This window comes from Alosa alosa, chromosome 11 (assembly GCF_017589495.1).
Source record: "Alosa alosa isolate M-15738 ecotype Scorff River chromosome 11, AALO_Geno_1.1, whole genome shotgun sequence".
NCBI lineage: Eukaryota > Metazoa > Chordata > Actinopteri > Clupeiformes > Clupeidae > Alosa > Alosa alosa.
Genome location: NC_063199.1, coordinates 5849163 through 5864355, shown reverse-complemented (window position 1 = coordinate 5864355; position 15193 = coordinate 5849163). Strand labels below are relative to the sequence as shown.

General features: G+C 46.7%; 1 protein-coding gene across 3 annotated transcripts in view; it reads left to right on the top strand.

The window, feature by feature from the left end:
- Positions 1-15193, top strand: part of sema4ba (sema domain, immunoglobulin domain (Ig), transmembrane domain (TM) and short cytoplasmic domain, (semaphorin) 4Ba) — a 65039-nt gene that overhangs the window by 45452 nt on the left and 4394 nt on the right. For all 3 annotated transcript variants that reach the window (XM_048256964.1, XM_048256963.1, XM_048256965.1), the window contains exons 3-14: positions 1599-1759; positions 2130-2192; positions 2886-2984; positions 4165-4276; positions 4579-4695; positions 5559-5716; positions 11308-11489; positions 12231-12381; positions 13404-13614; positions 13840-13955; positions 14698-14855; positions 15080-15171. In XM_048256964.1, the coding sequence (XP_048112921.1) occupies positions 1599-1759; positions 2130-2192; positions 2886-2984; positions 4165-4276; positions 4579-4695; positions 5559-5716; positions 11308-11489; positions 12231-12381; positions 13404-13614; positions 13840-13955; positions 14698-14855; positions 15080-15171 (1620 nt within the window). The remainder of the gene's footprint in view (positions 1-1598; positions 1760-2129; positions 2193-2885; positions 2985-4164; positions 4277-4578; positions 4696-5558; positions 5717-11307; positions 11490-12230; positions 12382-13403; positions 13615-13839; positions 13956-14697; positions 14856-15079; positions 15172-15193) is intronic.

Genomic DNA, 15193 nt, shown 5'->3' with positions numbered 1-15193 from the left:
CTGGCCCACCCCCATGCTCTCTCAGCTACCCATGCCACTTCACATCACCCCGCCATCTCCCAGGGTGCACCTGGATGGCAGAGAGCGCAGATAAAGGAGCTGGTGTAAGACTAGAGACTTAAAGACCACCCAAGGCTACAACCACACACACACTCTCCCTCTCTTTCTCTCTCCCTCTCTCTCTCTCTCTCTCTCTCACACTCACACTCACACACACACACACAAACCTTGCAGTGGACGAAAAGCTACAGTTTGTATTTCATATGCAGTTCAGCCAGTTGAGTAGTAATTTAACACTAAGGTAATAAGTCTGATTGTATAACTTGCATGACATGTCATAGCTTACCTATGTATTCAAAGTTGCCATCTGAGATAGAGTTTTGAGTGTACCTTCAGTGCACATTGCAATAGGAGTCACCCCCCTCCCCCAGCCTGCTTCTGCTGTGTTTATGTTGGAATGGAGACGGGGTCATTTACTGTTTGACCCCATTCAAGCATGAAGCACTTCCAGCCTCCATGTCAGAGGTTGTTTGTGGGCTCTGGATGTCCGCTATTGTAAAACGGGTCAGAGACACGGAGGCACACGCTCTGAAGTAGAGGGGTTTTATTGTGTGTATTGTGTGGATAGCCTGAAGCCTCTCTGGTGACTCCAGAGGTTGCCTCCGCAGTGATGCAGATTTATTGCCGGGTATCCTGGTAGATACAACATGCTTTTCTGAACTTTTCCTGAGAAAAACAAATGTACAGCGGGGGAGGCCTCTTCGGGGGGAAAAAAAAACATGTTTGCCTGGCTTCTAGCAAGTATTGTTTAGAGGTAGTTAGTTTGGTTTAATTATTTTTCATAAGAACTTAATCGTTCAGTGTTTTGAGTGATTCAGTGGTTAGGTCCTATGCACCACAAATCAGCTGTGGCTTCTTTGTAAATATACCTTTCCTTGGACATGGGGAAGTTTGCCCTTTTATTTATTGTTAAAGCGATGTTCCCTTTTGTAGTCTCTGGAGGGTTGGGCTTTATACACCAGCTCAGCATCTAGAATGTCTCCTCCTTTAAGGACAAACAACTTTGACACAAGACCGAGTGGTTGCCATGGAAACGGAACAACACCCCGAAGCAGTGCTGTGGGGTAATGATATGGTGCACTCAGGCACTTTGATTCTGAGATGAACATCTGCCTGGGCTCTGATTATCATGTTCCAGGGCCACACACACACACACACACACACACACACACACACACATAAAACACGCATACATAGTCATACTCCATATTGACTCAGACACTGACAAGTTGGCATTGGTCATCGTCTGGTCTTGCTTTTTGTTCGTTCTCAGCATGTGCGTTCTCAGCATTGTGTATTACTAAGGTGTTGTTTTCTTCCACTGTGTGACCTCATTGATGTTTCTGTAGCAACTGTCTACACTACCTTTATATGTGTGCTTCAGTTTTTCTTTTGTTTTCCGTAAAAAAAAAATACTAGGATGGTTGTATTTCTTTTCTATTTTATCCCAAACTTTCCCCTCTCGTCTTCAATGTCTCTCACACACACCATCTTGTCTCTTTTGTTTCCTCTCTATCTCTCTCTCTCACTCCCTCCAGATGCAAAAGAGAGGTCAGCCAAGAGATTTTCTGCCGATGGTGTCCACAATTACACCTCGCTCCTCCTCAGCAAGGAAGATAACATGCTGTACATCGGAGCGAGAGAGGCTCTCTTCGCTCTCAACCTCAGCGATATCAGTGTGCCTGCGCTGCAACGCAACGTAAGCAGAAGAGCTGTTTTCACATGCAGGTTTTTTCCGTGTGTGTGTGTTTGTGTGTGCGTGTGTGTGTGTGTGCCTGTGTGTGTTGTGAGTTGTGATGGGCCTGCCAAATGATAAGTTTCTTATCAATGTTGGTTTTGGCTGGTGGTCAGCAAAAACACTCCCATCGTGACAGATGTGAAACCTCCCTGAAAAGCATCAGTAGAAATGTGAGCTGCGTGATCTGCATGTTTGGCACGTGCTAGGCAATGGAAGACAAAGTTTAACAAATAAGGAAAAGTTCACATACTTCACTGCACTGTCCTCACTCTTATGTCATTGTTGGCCTCAAAATTATTTTTAAACGTGAATGTGTTTTTGTTTGTTTTAGTTAACATGGAACACTCCTGACAGAAAAAGGGACGAATGCAGTTTCAAAGGGAAAGACTTGAAGGTAAGTGTGTGTGTGTGTGTGTGTGTGTGTGTGTGTGTGTGTGTGGTGAGCACAGTGACAGGCCTCCTCCCCTCAGATGTCTCTCTGGGCTGCTTGGCTGGGATGGCTCAGTCTCTACCTCCCTGCTGTAATTTCATTGTAATTTCGACAGTTGGGAGTCGTAGGGGGTGTGCGTGTGGGGGTGGTGATGGTGGGGGGCCAGGGTTCATGTTATTAGATTAATAATCCACATGGTTAATTTGTCGCTTGATGGATTTGCGTGTGGAGAGGAGTGTGTGTATGTTTGGGGGTGGGGGCGGGGTGTACTGTGGATTGAGACGCCATAATGAGCAGAGTGAGTCTTTCAGTGATTACTCAGACGCCTGTCCACCAGCTGCTGCCAAAACCCCCACCTCACCTCACTGCCGGTAAGATGAAGAGAGAGAGAGAGAGGGGGGGGGGAGGAAGGAAGGGGGAGAGAGGTGGAGGGAGAACTGACAGTGGTCCTTAACTTGGAAGGCAGCCCAGTGCATCTCTAATTTTTTTTTTTTTACAAATCTCTCTGCCTTTCTTTCTTGATATCTTTCTATATATTTTGTCTGTGGTAGTTTCGATGCACTATTCTTTTTTTGTCATATTAGTTTCAATCTTGGTTAGAAACTTACAGTGTTTTTCTGATTATATTCTGACTTTCTTTCTTTCTCTACAATTCAGACTGATTGCTTCAATTACATCAAGATTCTGCTGCGCGTGAATGCCACCCATCTCTATGTGTGTGGGACCTACGCCTTCAGTCCCATCTGCGCATACATTGTAAGTTTGGCTGTGTATGTTTGCCCATGTATATATTGTGTATGTGTGTTGCGTGTGTGTCTTTCAGGCTCCACATCTGCTGCCGGATGCTGCCACCATGTGTGTGCGTGCTCGTGTGTGTGTGTGTGTGCGTGTGCGTGTGTGTGTGTCTTTCGGGTGAAGGGGGGGTTAATTAGCCATGTAATTTACTCAGTCAATCAAAATGCATGTTCTGCAAACCGCTCCGTTCCTTCTCTCCGGAAGGTGAGGGCTCTTCGTCATGGCAACGGCACATTCTAATTCCGTCCCTCCGCCCTCTCCACTTCTCTGGCAGCACAGAGAGCGGATTGAGGAGAGAGCCGAGTTTTTTTTTGTAGAGAAGAGACGCAGAGGTGTTTCAGCACCGAGGGTCTCTCATGGACCTTCACGGCCCTTGTGCTCATGAAGTGCTTATGAAAGCGACCACCAAAGAAACAATCAGCTGCAGACAGTGTGCACTCTGCATGCCCCGATAAGGACATCTGCCCCACATCCACTCGCTTTCCACATGCGAGAGAGAGAGAGAGAGAGGGGGGAGAGAGAGAGAGGGGGAAGAGAGAGACGGAGAGAGAGAGGGGGCGAGAGAGAGAAAGAGAGAGAGATTGGAGCAGCACATTGCATCTTGGAGGACTCTGTTCTTGGCAGAGCAGTGGAGAGGCTCTGACCCAGAATTCCATGGGCTCTCCCCCCAAAACTTTTCCACCCGCCACGCCGGGTGCGCTTATCAGGACGAACGGGACGCAGCCCACACAAAGAGGAAGGATTGAGAATGCAGCACTCAAGGCTGTCTCTCTCTCTCTCTATCTCTCTCTCTCTCTCTCTCACTCTATCTATCTCCCTGCTAATGCAAAGGACGCAGCTGTGTTAGCCTCTCAGGCTGTCATTATCTGCCTGTGTTGATGGTACAGTAGAACAGAAAGGTCCCATGAAGCTCACACTGCCCATGCAGAAAGGTGGGGCCACCTGATTGGGAGTCCTTAGATTGGCATACTTTCACTGGGGCATTCTTCACAGTCCAGCTCTGACCCTCCTTCTTTATTGTTTGTTTGTTTGAACTCATGGTAGAACATTTTCTTGCCTTAGATTAAGACTGTTGGTTGACATTGGCAGTGATCTCTCTTTCTCTCCTCTCCGTGTGTGTGTGTGTCTGTATCTCTATCAGAATACAGACCATTTCATGCTGGTGAGGAGCCGGACAGGGGAGATTATGACAGAGGATGGACGTAGCCGCTGCCCCTTCAACCCTGAGTACAAGTCTACCGCCATCATGGCAGGTAAGGCCCAATGTAAAACGTGTGTGTGTGTAGGAAAGAGACTGAATTAGTAGCAAGACAATCATGTGTCTTCATTCAAATTCTTAATAACTGTCTCAGTCTTTTAACAATTTGTCATGCCAGTCGTCACCTGCATTCCCTGTATGCAAAAAAGCAATTATCGAGTCTTGGCAGCTATTTGGCTAAGTGAGAAATACCTGCCAGAAGGTTGCTGCCTCAGCACAATGTTTGCATGAGAATGCGAAAGCCCCAAAGCCTGAAAATCCTCTAAACTCGTCCGTTTGTCTCCACATTGCCTGTAGATGGTGAACTGTACGCTGGCACCGTCAGTAATTTCCAAGGCAACGAGCCCGTCATTTACAAGAGCCTTGGCCACGGCTCCGCATTGAAAACTGAAAACTCATTGAACTGGCTTCAAGGTAAGAGAAGGCCAAGGTCTGTCTTCTTCATCGAATGTCTCTCTCTCTCTCTCTCTGCCTATCTTTATGTCTATCTCTCTCTCTCTCTCTCTCTCTCCCTCTCTTTTTTTGCCAAGCAGATAAATCTTAGTGTTCTATAATGGTTACCACAGAAGTCCAGCTGAAAACACACAGACGTATAAAGGAGCGGTCTGATGTTTGTGTGAGGCTCTCGTTTTTCCAGGCGCCAGAAGCTGTGTGGTCTAACTGCAGCTACAGCCACGTTTTCACTAATGTTGTAAAATTGGACATGGATGTCTAAGATGCAGTCTTAAGCCATGTATGAAAGCTCAGTGACTATGGACACTGATGTTTATGAGGACAGCCCTCCGTACGGTGTATGGCAGCTGAGCGCTGAAATGCACCATGTAAGCGCCTTGCCCCCTCATCCAACACTGTAAATAATTTAGTTAAGGTCTGAAAATAGTTCCTGTGTTTTATTATAAAATGGTTCTGAAAGCTTGGCCAGAGTTTACTTTAGCAAGATGGAGTCTGCAGTGTTGGAAGAGCGCACCTATCACAATAGCACATGTCAGGGAGATTGCTGTATGCTATTACTCCTGAAGACATGGAGTGTGTGTGTGTGTGTGTGTGTGTATGCGTGTGTGTGTGCACATGTGTATTAGTTAATGTGTGTGTGCGTGTGTGTGTGTGTTTGGGGGGTTCGGGTAGCATGAGTGCCATGAGCTAAATGTTGAAAGGGCCTCCACTCTTTCAGCGTCTCTGTCTGTTCTCCAATGTCCCAGATTGCATTGTGATTCAGGCTTGTCATTCATACACATCCTTTTGTCTGCCCCACCCAACCCCATCCTCCCCCAATCCAGACCCAGCCTTTGTGGGCTCCGCCTACATCCAGGAGAGCCTGCCCCCGGGCAACCCAGTGGGCGACGACGACAAGATCTACTTCTTCTTCAGCGAAGCGGGGAAGGAGTTTGATTTCTTTGACAACACCATTGTGTCGCGCATCGCTCGTGTGTGTAAGGTGAGGGGATGCATGAATGGAGCACGCACATACGCATACACATACATACACATACACACACATGTGCACACGCACACGCACACGCACACGCACACACACGCACACCCATTCTCCCGATGCCTGACCCCTAGCCATAGCCCCGCCCAGCCTGAAAAGGGGGCATCTCTCCCCCAAGAGGGAGTTTCACCTAACTGCAATATAAACAAAGACCAGCAGGCTTTTCTGTCGCCTCTTTCCCATCTTTTACACCCCATACATTTTAAATGAGCCTATCAGAGCGGCAAAGACTGTGTGTGGATATGTAAATGAGCGTGTGTGTTTGTGTGTATGTATGGTGTGCATCTGTTTATATATTCATGCGTGTGACTACTAGCTACAAATGAACATAAATATGTTTGCGTCTGTGAGCGTGAGCATGCTTGTGTGTGTTGTATGTGTGTGTGTTTTTGTGTGAGAGAGAGAGCACGTGTGTGTGAGCATGTGTCTGTGCGTGTGCCTTAGGGGTCTGCACAGTGTTTTGGGTCCAGGCGGTGGGTGGGGTCTGTAGGCTTGCCTGAGAAAGACGCTGAAGTTCGTGTTACAGAAAAACATTCCTCCTCTGTGCACCTCCCCTTTCATGAGCCTCTCTCCTGGCCCTGGCTCTCCATCCCTCCCTCTTATCGCATTTCAGTAAATATTAACACGCAGCCCTGCACGGCACAAAACCCAAAATCACTTCTCCCTCCCTTGGTGCAGAGAACTGCGCAGTTGAGGAAAGGCGTATGCCTGAACTCCCACCAGCCCCGGGCAGCACACTTGAATGTGACTGGACGGTATTCAAACAATGACATCTGCTAGGCTTAAAATGATGATTAAAGGCCTAATTGTTTCCTGGTGTCTTCTTTGGGAACACAACGCACAATGTCAACATGGCAGGAAACCTGTTATGATTTCCATCCTGCCTTGACAGCCGAATCAGGATCTTTTCCCAGACTCCAGCGACTGTGGCTAGGTCCTGCCGCATACCTGTGCCACTCCTGAGTCCTCCGCCGCTACCTGGGTTACTTATTTCAGACGTCATGTGGACACACAGCATAAATCAGGTTCCAGGGTAAGGGCCGACACCTCGGTGCTCGTCTGGAGGCTCTGTGGACCCAATTGTAATTAATTTCACGTGGGGGGGGGACACACACTGCTGATTTGCATAGGCCGTCATACAAGTGAACAAAATAGGCATAAGTAAATAAGGCAAATCCCCCAGTTCCTCGCTCAGACGCAGACGGTCTGATGTTGTCCATGTGGAGGCAGACAGGAGGCTGGAGAGAGAGGAAGAGAGAGAGCGAGCAGGAGGGCACGCTAGCGGGCGGGCAATCGGCCCGTCTCATCGCTGAAGCCTGTCCTCCTCACCCTCTTCTCTCGCACAGCAAACAAAACCGTAATGAAACTGCAGAAATCCATTATGGGCTGTAATTAGAAATAATATGAGTGGTGATGAGATGTGCAGCGCCAGAGCCAGACAGCAGCGCAGTGGCTCACTGGCTGGATTCAATTGCATCTGCAGCAGCCCCCTTTTTTCCTTTGCAGTAATTGAATTTACCCCAGGTCTCTCTCTCTTTCTTTCTCTCTCCTTCTCCCACTCTCTCCTCTCTCTTTCTCTCTCCTTCTCCCACTCTCTCTTCTTCTCCCTCTCTTTCTCTTTCTCTCTCCTTCTCCCTCTCTTTCTCTTTCTCTCTTTTTCTCCCACTCTCTCTTCATCTCCCTCTCTTTCTCTTTCTGTCTTTCTTTTATATGTTCATCTGTCTGTCAGTATCTCTCTGTCTGTCCTTCTCAGGGCCTTTCTGAGTAGGTGTTTAGTGTGTGTGGCGTGTTTTGCATTTAAAGAGGCCTTCCTCACATGGCGGTTGGTGTGAAGTCATACGTCTGGCCTTGTTTATTTTAACCTGTCTGGCCTGTTCTATTTTCAGACTTTTTGCTGTGACCTGAACAATTCCTTCTCTCACTCATGCAATATCCCCTACACATACAGACAGACCCACTAGCAAACCTGCACATGCATATGCACACACATGCATATACACATATACCCACTTTTGGTCATATTTTAAAATGTATACAACACATATGCACGCCTGCTGGCACACACACACACACACACACACACACACACACACACACACACACACACACACACACACACACACACACACACACACAGCCACAGCCACAGCCCTGCCTCTCTTGACCCCATGTCCAGGTCTGTCTGCAGCTGGTACTCAAGCAGGCTGAAGCAACAGCCAATAAAAACTAACAGCAGTCAGAGGGGCAGTGTCTAGGGTCAGCAGATTGCTGTAGGCTCCCTACTTAAACACACACACACACACACACACACACACACACACACACACACACACACACACTTGCTACTTATGGACATACAAATAAACCACACAACACACAATGTTGGCTTAGCGTATCCATCCACAAAAAAACAGACATGAAAAGATACTGAGGCGGCAGTGATGGGTGTTTCGCGGGCCGATGATCCACTTTAATCCCAAAGTAAATCCCTTTTGATTTGTAATTTGAACACAGACTCCCCCACAGCAGATACATAAACAGCTGTTTTAATGGCAATACAGTGTCAGTGGGAGCCAATGAAGGAGGATGGAGTCAGTCTGCCAGCAGGGCTGCTGCTACTGCTGCCGCTCTCTAGTCTGTACTGAGAGAGCCCGATTGCTGACATATCAGCACATCTGACTGGAGCCCCATCGATTCCCCCACAGTGTTGAGACCTGATAGAGATCCACTGTAGATGCTGAACTTGGCCTGATCCATACAGTAGGCCTCGGCACCACTCGCCACAGACATTCCAGGAGTGGGGGAGACTAGTGCCACCATCTGGCGTCTTTTCATTTTACATTGAGTTTGTCACTTTGCTAGTGCTGTCTGCAGATGTGACTCCAAGCACAACTTTGTGCACTGAGAAGAAACGAGATGGCTTTGGGGTTACTCAGACTGTGGTTAAGCAGTGTATTTAAACACAAATTGGACAGGAATGTAGTCAGTTATTTTGGCCTCATCTTTCTATCTGTTTTATTGCTGTTTTTGTTAGTCACTGCAGTTGTAATATATGAAATGTGGACAGCTTCACCACGACAATTCTTATAATTCCCGGAATGTTATAAATGGAATGGAAAATTCTAGAGGCCCACTCCACTTACATAATCTGGAGTCCAGCTCGGCTTAACTGCTTATTAGCCATTGTTAGGTTAGGGTCACTGAGGTCCATTTGCAAGGGGGATTCAAGGTGAATATAACAGCACTTTTACTCACAAGTTGTTCTGCTGGAAGGGTCCCTCTCAAAACTCAAAACAAAATATTAGTGGAATGTGTTGTTGCGTACTTGGAACATGGTGAAAGGGAAGGCGTTGTCCAGAGTACTGAATTACAATAACAGTGAAAAGAAATACGAAGTGTTTTCCTCCGAGGAAGGGGTGGTAGTTCTGTCAGAGTTTTCCCCTCCTGATGGCTTTATGTAAGAGCTGTTTATCACCATGTCCTTGTCCATGTGATGTTCCATGTTTGTATTCTCTCTTTTATTTTCACTGCTCTTTCCCCCTCCCTTTTTCTTTCTTTTTCCTTATTTCTTTCTTTCTTTCTTTCTTTCTTTCTTTCTTTTTTCCTACTTTTCTTTTACTCTCCTTGCTGTTTATACAGGTGTGTCATTTAGACATTGTTGTAATCACAACCGGCCACACTGGAACAACACACAGATGCTTTTAGAACATAAACATTGATTATCACACAAGGTCTTTGGTGTTCTTCCTCCTTGCACACATCCGCTCTTATCCCCTTGTCTCTGTTTTTCTTTGGGTGCAATATACGCAACTGCTTTCTATCTTCATGAAAGCTTCGCATGTTTGTGGAGACGGTTATGTGAATGAGGATGTGTTTCTAGGAGGATGGTTGTTGTGCTGTTATGATGAAAGTTCACCATACTCAGGTATTATTAAACAATAACAAGCATCAGACACAGCTAAGTAGAGTAGGGAATATATGCTGCCCATTATCTGCCTGGCTTGCCACAGCAAGAAATTGCTTCAGAAAGTCAGCATTAGTCACGTGTCATTTCCCTTCACATTCAGCTATGTCATTCCCCCTCATGAACTGGGCGGCTGAAGTGGACACATATGAGGGACTGTAGCTTCTGGGTTTTGTCCATCAGTGGGCATGTTGGGTTTATTGTGTCTTTTTTGCTTGGAGAAGAGGCCTTGTTAAGATGCACACAGTCTATTGAATCTCCTCAGATCAAAATTCCAGGCTAGTAATTGCTTGACTTTGATGTCGTAATTCAAACCAATATGAAAGAAAAGGTTGAATTGTTATTGTTTTGTTGAGTTTCAAATTTTAGTCTTGTCAAATGACAAGAATTTGAATCAACTAGTACTAGTATCACTGGTATCATCAAAATGTAAAAAAAAAAAGAGCTTTCATCATCAAAAGACCTGAGTTAGTACAGTTAGCAAAGCTTTATCAAAACCATTGTGCTGTTGATTGTATTGATACGGTTTTTGTATGCCTCCAATAGTTAGATTCAACCAAAACTCCTTTCAGGTCCTTTCAGAGAGGTTATTGGCTTCACTGGTTTTCCTAGACTGAAGCTTGCCATTGCACAGTGGTTATAGAACATATGAAAATTATGGAGCTTTTGTATCATCTAACAAACTATGACCGTGCACGAAATATGCTTCTACTACTCAATTTTTACATCAGTATATTGGGAGCACCAATTTTTTCTTGGGATCAGAACAGTTCTCTCGAAAGAGTGTGCGTGTGTGGTTACTGTGGTTATTCTTTTCATGGGATGTTTTCTTAGACAGCGTCTCTGTTTGGATGGGCCCATCTTTCATTCTCTCTGGTGGCTTCTCGCATGCGAGGCGGAGAGGGGACGTCTGTGTGCAACATGTGTTTACAGTGCAGACAGGTAGCCTCTGGCAGTCCCAGCCACACTCACAGTAAGAGGGCATTATCCGAGTGCAGCCGGCCCTCCTCATTCAATTCAGAACCAATTGGCGTGCTGTCTTGTCTTGTCTGATCCCAGAAGCTTTTTGACATGTTTGGAGTGTTTTCACACCGGGAAGAGGCCGTCGTCACTGACAAACTATGCTGTTGTTAGCTCTGCTCTGCCCGAGGAGACACGCCACATGCATGCTTTTCATTATCCTTCATTTACATAATAGCCGGTTTATGTGCGAGTCCCAGAACAATGGATGAACTCATAATCAAGCCGTTGTAACCCTGAATAATGTGTCATATTATGTTCTCACCCACCATTTGGACCCTGTGACACCACCGTGTTCTCAAGGCAGCTGGTGAAAATTGCTGCAGCAGTTTTCTGCTCCTTACATGATATAAGTGCGCCCTCTGCTGGAAACAGAGTGCATAGCGTGTGTGTGTATGTCTGTGCAGAAGGCCTATTTTGTCCCTGCATCTTATTAAAAGATCTCTCTCTCTCCCTCCTCTCTCTTTCTCTCTCTCTCTCTCTCTCTCTCTCTCTCTCTCTCTCTCTCTCTCTCTATCTCTCTCTTTCTCTGTATTTCATCCTGATCCAGGGAGATAAAGGCGGAGAGCGAGTGTTGCAGAAGAAGTGGACCACTTTCCTGAAGGCCCAGCTGCTTTGCTCGCTACCAGACGATGGCTTCCCCTTCAACATCATCCAGGACATGTTTGTGCTGACCCCCAGCAAGGAGGACTGGAAGAGCACCATGTTCTACGGCGTCTTCACTTCACAGTGGTACGACGCCAAAAGAAATCACCACAAAAGCAGCTTTTAGCCTACTCTCTGGGTCACCCTAGTCTTTAAGTTAAAAATATATATTTTATGGTACACAGAATATAACCTAGAAATTATACTTCTCTGCCTTGAAATTTATATGCTTACTATGGCACAGACTGCCAAGGAATACTATTTCCTGAAATGTCTCAGGGACACTTCATTTAATGTCAAAACAAAACAGCTTGAGAACAAGCAGTGTTTGGCCACCGTTGTGTGGCTAGCTTGTGAATCATCCACAACAGTGCTGGTGTCCCCAAATAAACTTGACAACAACAGCAGTGCCAGTTCACTGTTAGTTCATATCATACTGCCATTGATCCACTCTCTGGCTTGGGGCTGGCGGTGGTTCATTCTCATCCATGTGGTATGCAGCAGGAGGAGAGACTGTATTGATTCTGCTCATTAGCATGAGGCTGAATGCCGCTGGAAGAAGGGTCAGGGACCAGGCCGCAGGCAGCCACGCAGCTCAGGGGCGTTTACAAGCGTGTGGAGAGTTTGCTGTTTCATCTGGGTTTCTTATTTATTCAATGGCAGCTTTGAATCATTCCGATCGGTTATCTGCTCCATCAATACTATCAGAGTCACTATCAGTAGTTCTATTTTTAGTATCTGGTAGCGTGTGCGATAAAAACTAGGCTTTACATAAAGTCTAAATACAGTGTTTGTGTGTGTGTGTGTGTGTTGTGTGTGTGCTCACAGGTACAAGGGTGCATCTGGAAGCTCAGCTGTGTGTGCCTTCACCATGGAACAGGTGGAGAGGGCGTTTAACGGGCGCTACCGCGAGGTGAACCGCGAGACACAGCAGTGGTACACCTACAACCACCAGGTCCCTGAGCCTCGCCCTGGCGCGGTGAGTACTGCTGCCCCCCGATGGCCGTAATAGTGCACTGCACTCCACCCCTCTGCTGTGTCCAGCTGCGAGATTAGCTACCTCCAAAAGCCCACAGAAATACCTCAGCAGGTTCAGTCATGGACGTGAATTATTTGAAAGAAAAATATATTAAGGGAAGGTGGGCAGATGATTTGCTGTTGAAAAGGATTGGATGGGCAATAAAATTAAGAGAATATCAGCTTGACATCAGTCATCGGGAGATATATTGATATGTCTGTGTGTGTGTGTGTGTGTGTTTGAGGACTGCACATCTTAGACACATACACACTACACTATATACACTACATATACACACACTACTACTACACACCACACACACACACACACACGCACACATGTGTGTGTGTATATATATATATATATATATATATATATATATATATATATATACACACACACACACAACATCTCCAATCAGCAGTGGGCATCAGTGGCTCTCTTGGTATCAGTCTGAGAGCTGGTGCTGTCGCTGGCGGTCTGCAGCCCAGCAGCCCTGATACTTATCGGCCTCCTCGGGCCGCTCTCATTTCCCACACGCCTTATCTGCAGCCAATCCTGCGCAGCCAGCAAACTCACTCTGATGAAGTCCATCTGTGTCAGACTCGCTTTGAAAACAGACGTCTGTGTGTGTGTGTGTGTGTGAGTGTGTGTGAGAATTATTTTTTTATTTGCTGGATATGTATGTGTTTGTGTTGTGTGTTAGTAGGAAAGACAGTGCTATACTCAACGTGCCATCTGACCCCAGTCTCATCTTTCTTTTCACCTTTCCTCTCTCTCTTTCACTCTCTTTTCTCTGACTTCATCTCTCATTTCTCTTGCTCCTCTATCTCTTTTATGCCTTTCCTGTTTTCTTTTTCATTCCTCCTTTTCTCTTTCCGGACCCTTTCTTGCTCTTCCTCATCCCCCCTTTCTCTCCTCGTCCTCATCCCCCCCCTTTCTCTCCTCGTCCTCGTCCTCATCCTCCTGTCTTTCTCCCACAGTGCATCACCAACGCGGCTCGCGGCATGGGTATCTCCACCTCTCTACACATGCCCGACAAGGTGCTGAACTTTGTCAAGGACCACTTCCTGATGGACAACGTGATCCGCAGCCAACCCCTCCTACTCAAGCGCAACGTGCGCTACACACAGATCGCTGTCCACCAGGTGCAGTCGATCCGCAAAGCCTACGATGTGCTCTTCATCGGCACAGGTGAGACACACCTGCTCAGCCAGAGCAACCCACTGTGAGGATGATAGCCTTTCAGTTTTCAACTTCAGTGGACGATTGAATGTGTTTTTTTTAAAATGCTAGGTTAAAGATGATATATGTTTATATTTCTGTTTTATTGAAGGTATAGATTTCTGGCTTTATGTATTTAGTATTTAGTTTGTGTGTTTAGCATGGTTGTGATGATAAATGATTTGTCCTTCTCAGATGACGGTAGGCTCCACAAGGCCATCAATGTGCAGGGCAAGATGCACATCATCGAGGAGATGGTCCTGTTCCATACACCTCAGCCTGTGCAGCACATCGAACTTGATATAGAAAAGGTAGCCACCACCCCTCTCTCTCTCTCACTCACACACACACACCTTTACTTGTATCCCCACACAACAGCACAGTACAACTTACAATACAGTGGCGGTCCTCTGGTCTTAGTAATGGATAATAATGAATCTTATTTATACTGTGCATTTCTCACATCCAATGTGCTAATGTTCCCTGGTGGAGTATCACACTGGGATCTTTAGGGAGTGATTATGAAGTAAGTAAATGTCAGAGTGGCCAGCTTAGGTAACCCATCAGCCTTGAACAGAGACGCCTGCAGGCAGGGGTGTGCGTGCCTGTGTGTATTTGTGTGCGTGTGTGTGTGTGTATGTGTGTGCGCGTGCGTGCGTGTGTGTGTGTGAGGAGAGGACGGAGGGTGTAGACTCACTTTTGCTGAGATAATTACATCTCCAGCTTCCTCTCTCGGGAGCTGGCAAACAGATGGGAAGTAAACAGCACATGACACACAATGAGTCCCACCTCTCCCCAACTACCCACACCACCCCCCCCCCACCACCCCCATCCCCCCCATCTCTGCAGCATTTTCACTGTTTGTTCTTTTTTATGTCGCATACCTTGCGGTCACAGTGCCACCAGGAAATTACCATCATTTTGAATCGTGTTCACGCCATGAATTGAAATCGTGAATTCGCACTGCTGGTGTAAATATAGTAAGATGTTCTTGGGGTATTTCCGCTCTTGTAAAATCCTCACGATGTGTTGTGTCTGTGCTTCCTGCTGCAGGGTCTGCTCTATGTGTCCTCCTTCTCCGGGCTGGCGGAGGTCCCTGTGGCCAACTGCTCGAACTACCCGAGCTGCGGGGAGTGCGTCCTCTCTAGGGACCCCTACTGCGCCTGGACAGGGAGACAGTGTATGGACGTCAGACTGGCGCCCCCTGGGAGGTCAGTACAAGTGCACTGGTACTCTTTTCTTTTCAGTGAAAGAGGTTTAACAAACATGTTGTTCAGGCTAGAGTTAGTGTAACTTGACCTCATCAGCTGTCAGATGGTGTCCCTGAGGCTACTGTAAGTGGAGTGGAATAGAATTGGACGGAGTGACGTCCTCAGGTCTGTTGTCAGACCCAGTGCGTGTTACTGAACCGTCTTGTGCTCCTGTGTGCTTTTAGCAAATGGCAGCAGGACGTGGATAATGCAGACACCACTGTCTCCTGTAACAAGACAACACCCAGCACGCGGTCTCCAAAGCCCTCGTCCACTCGTAAGTCCTCCTCGTCCGTGTT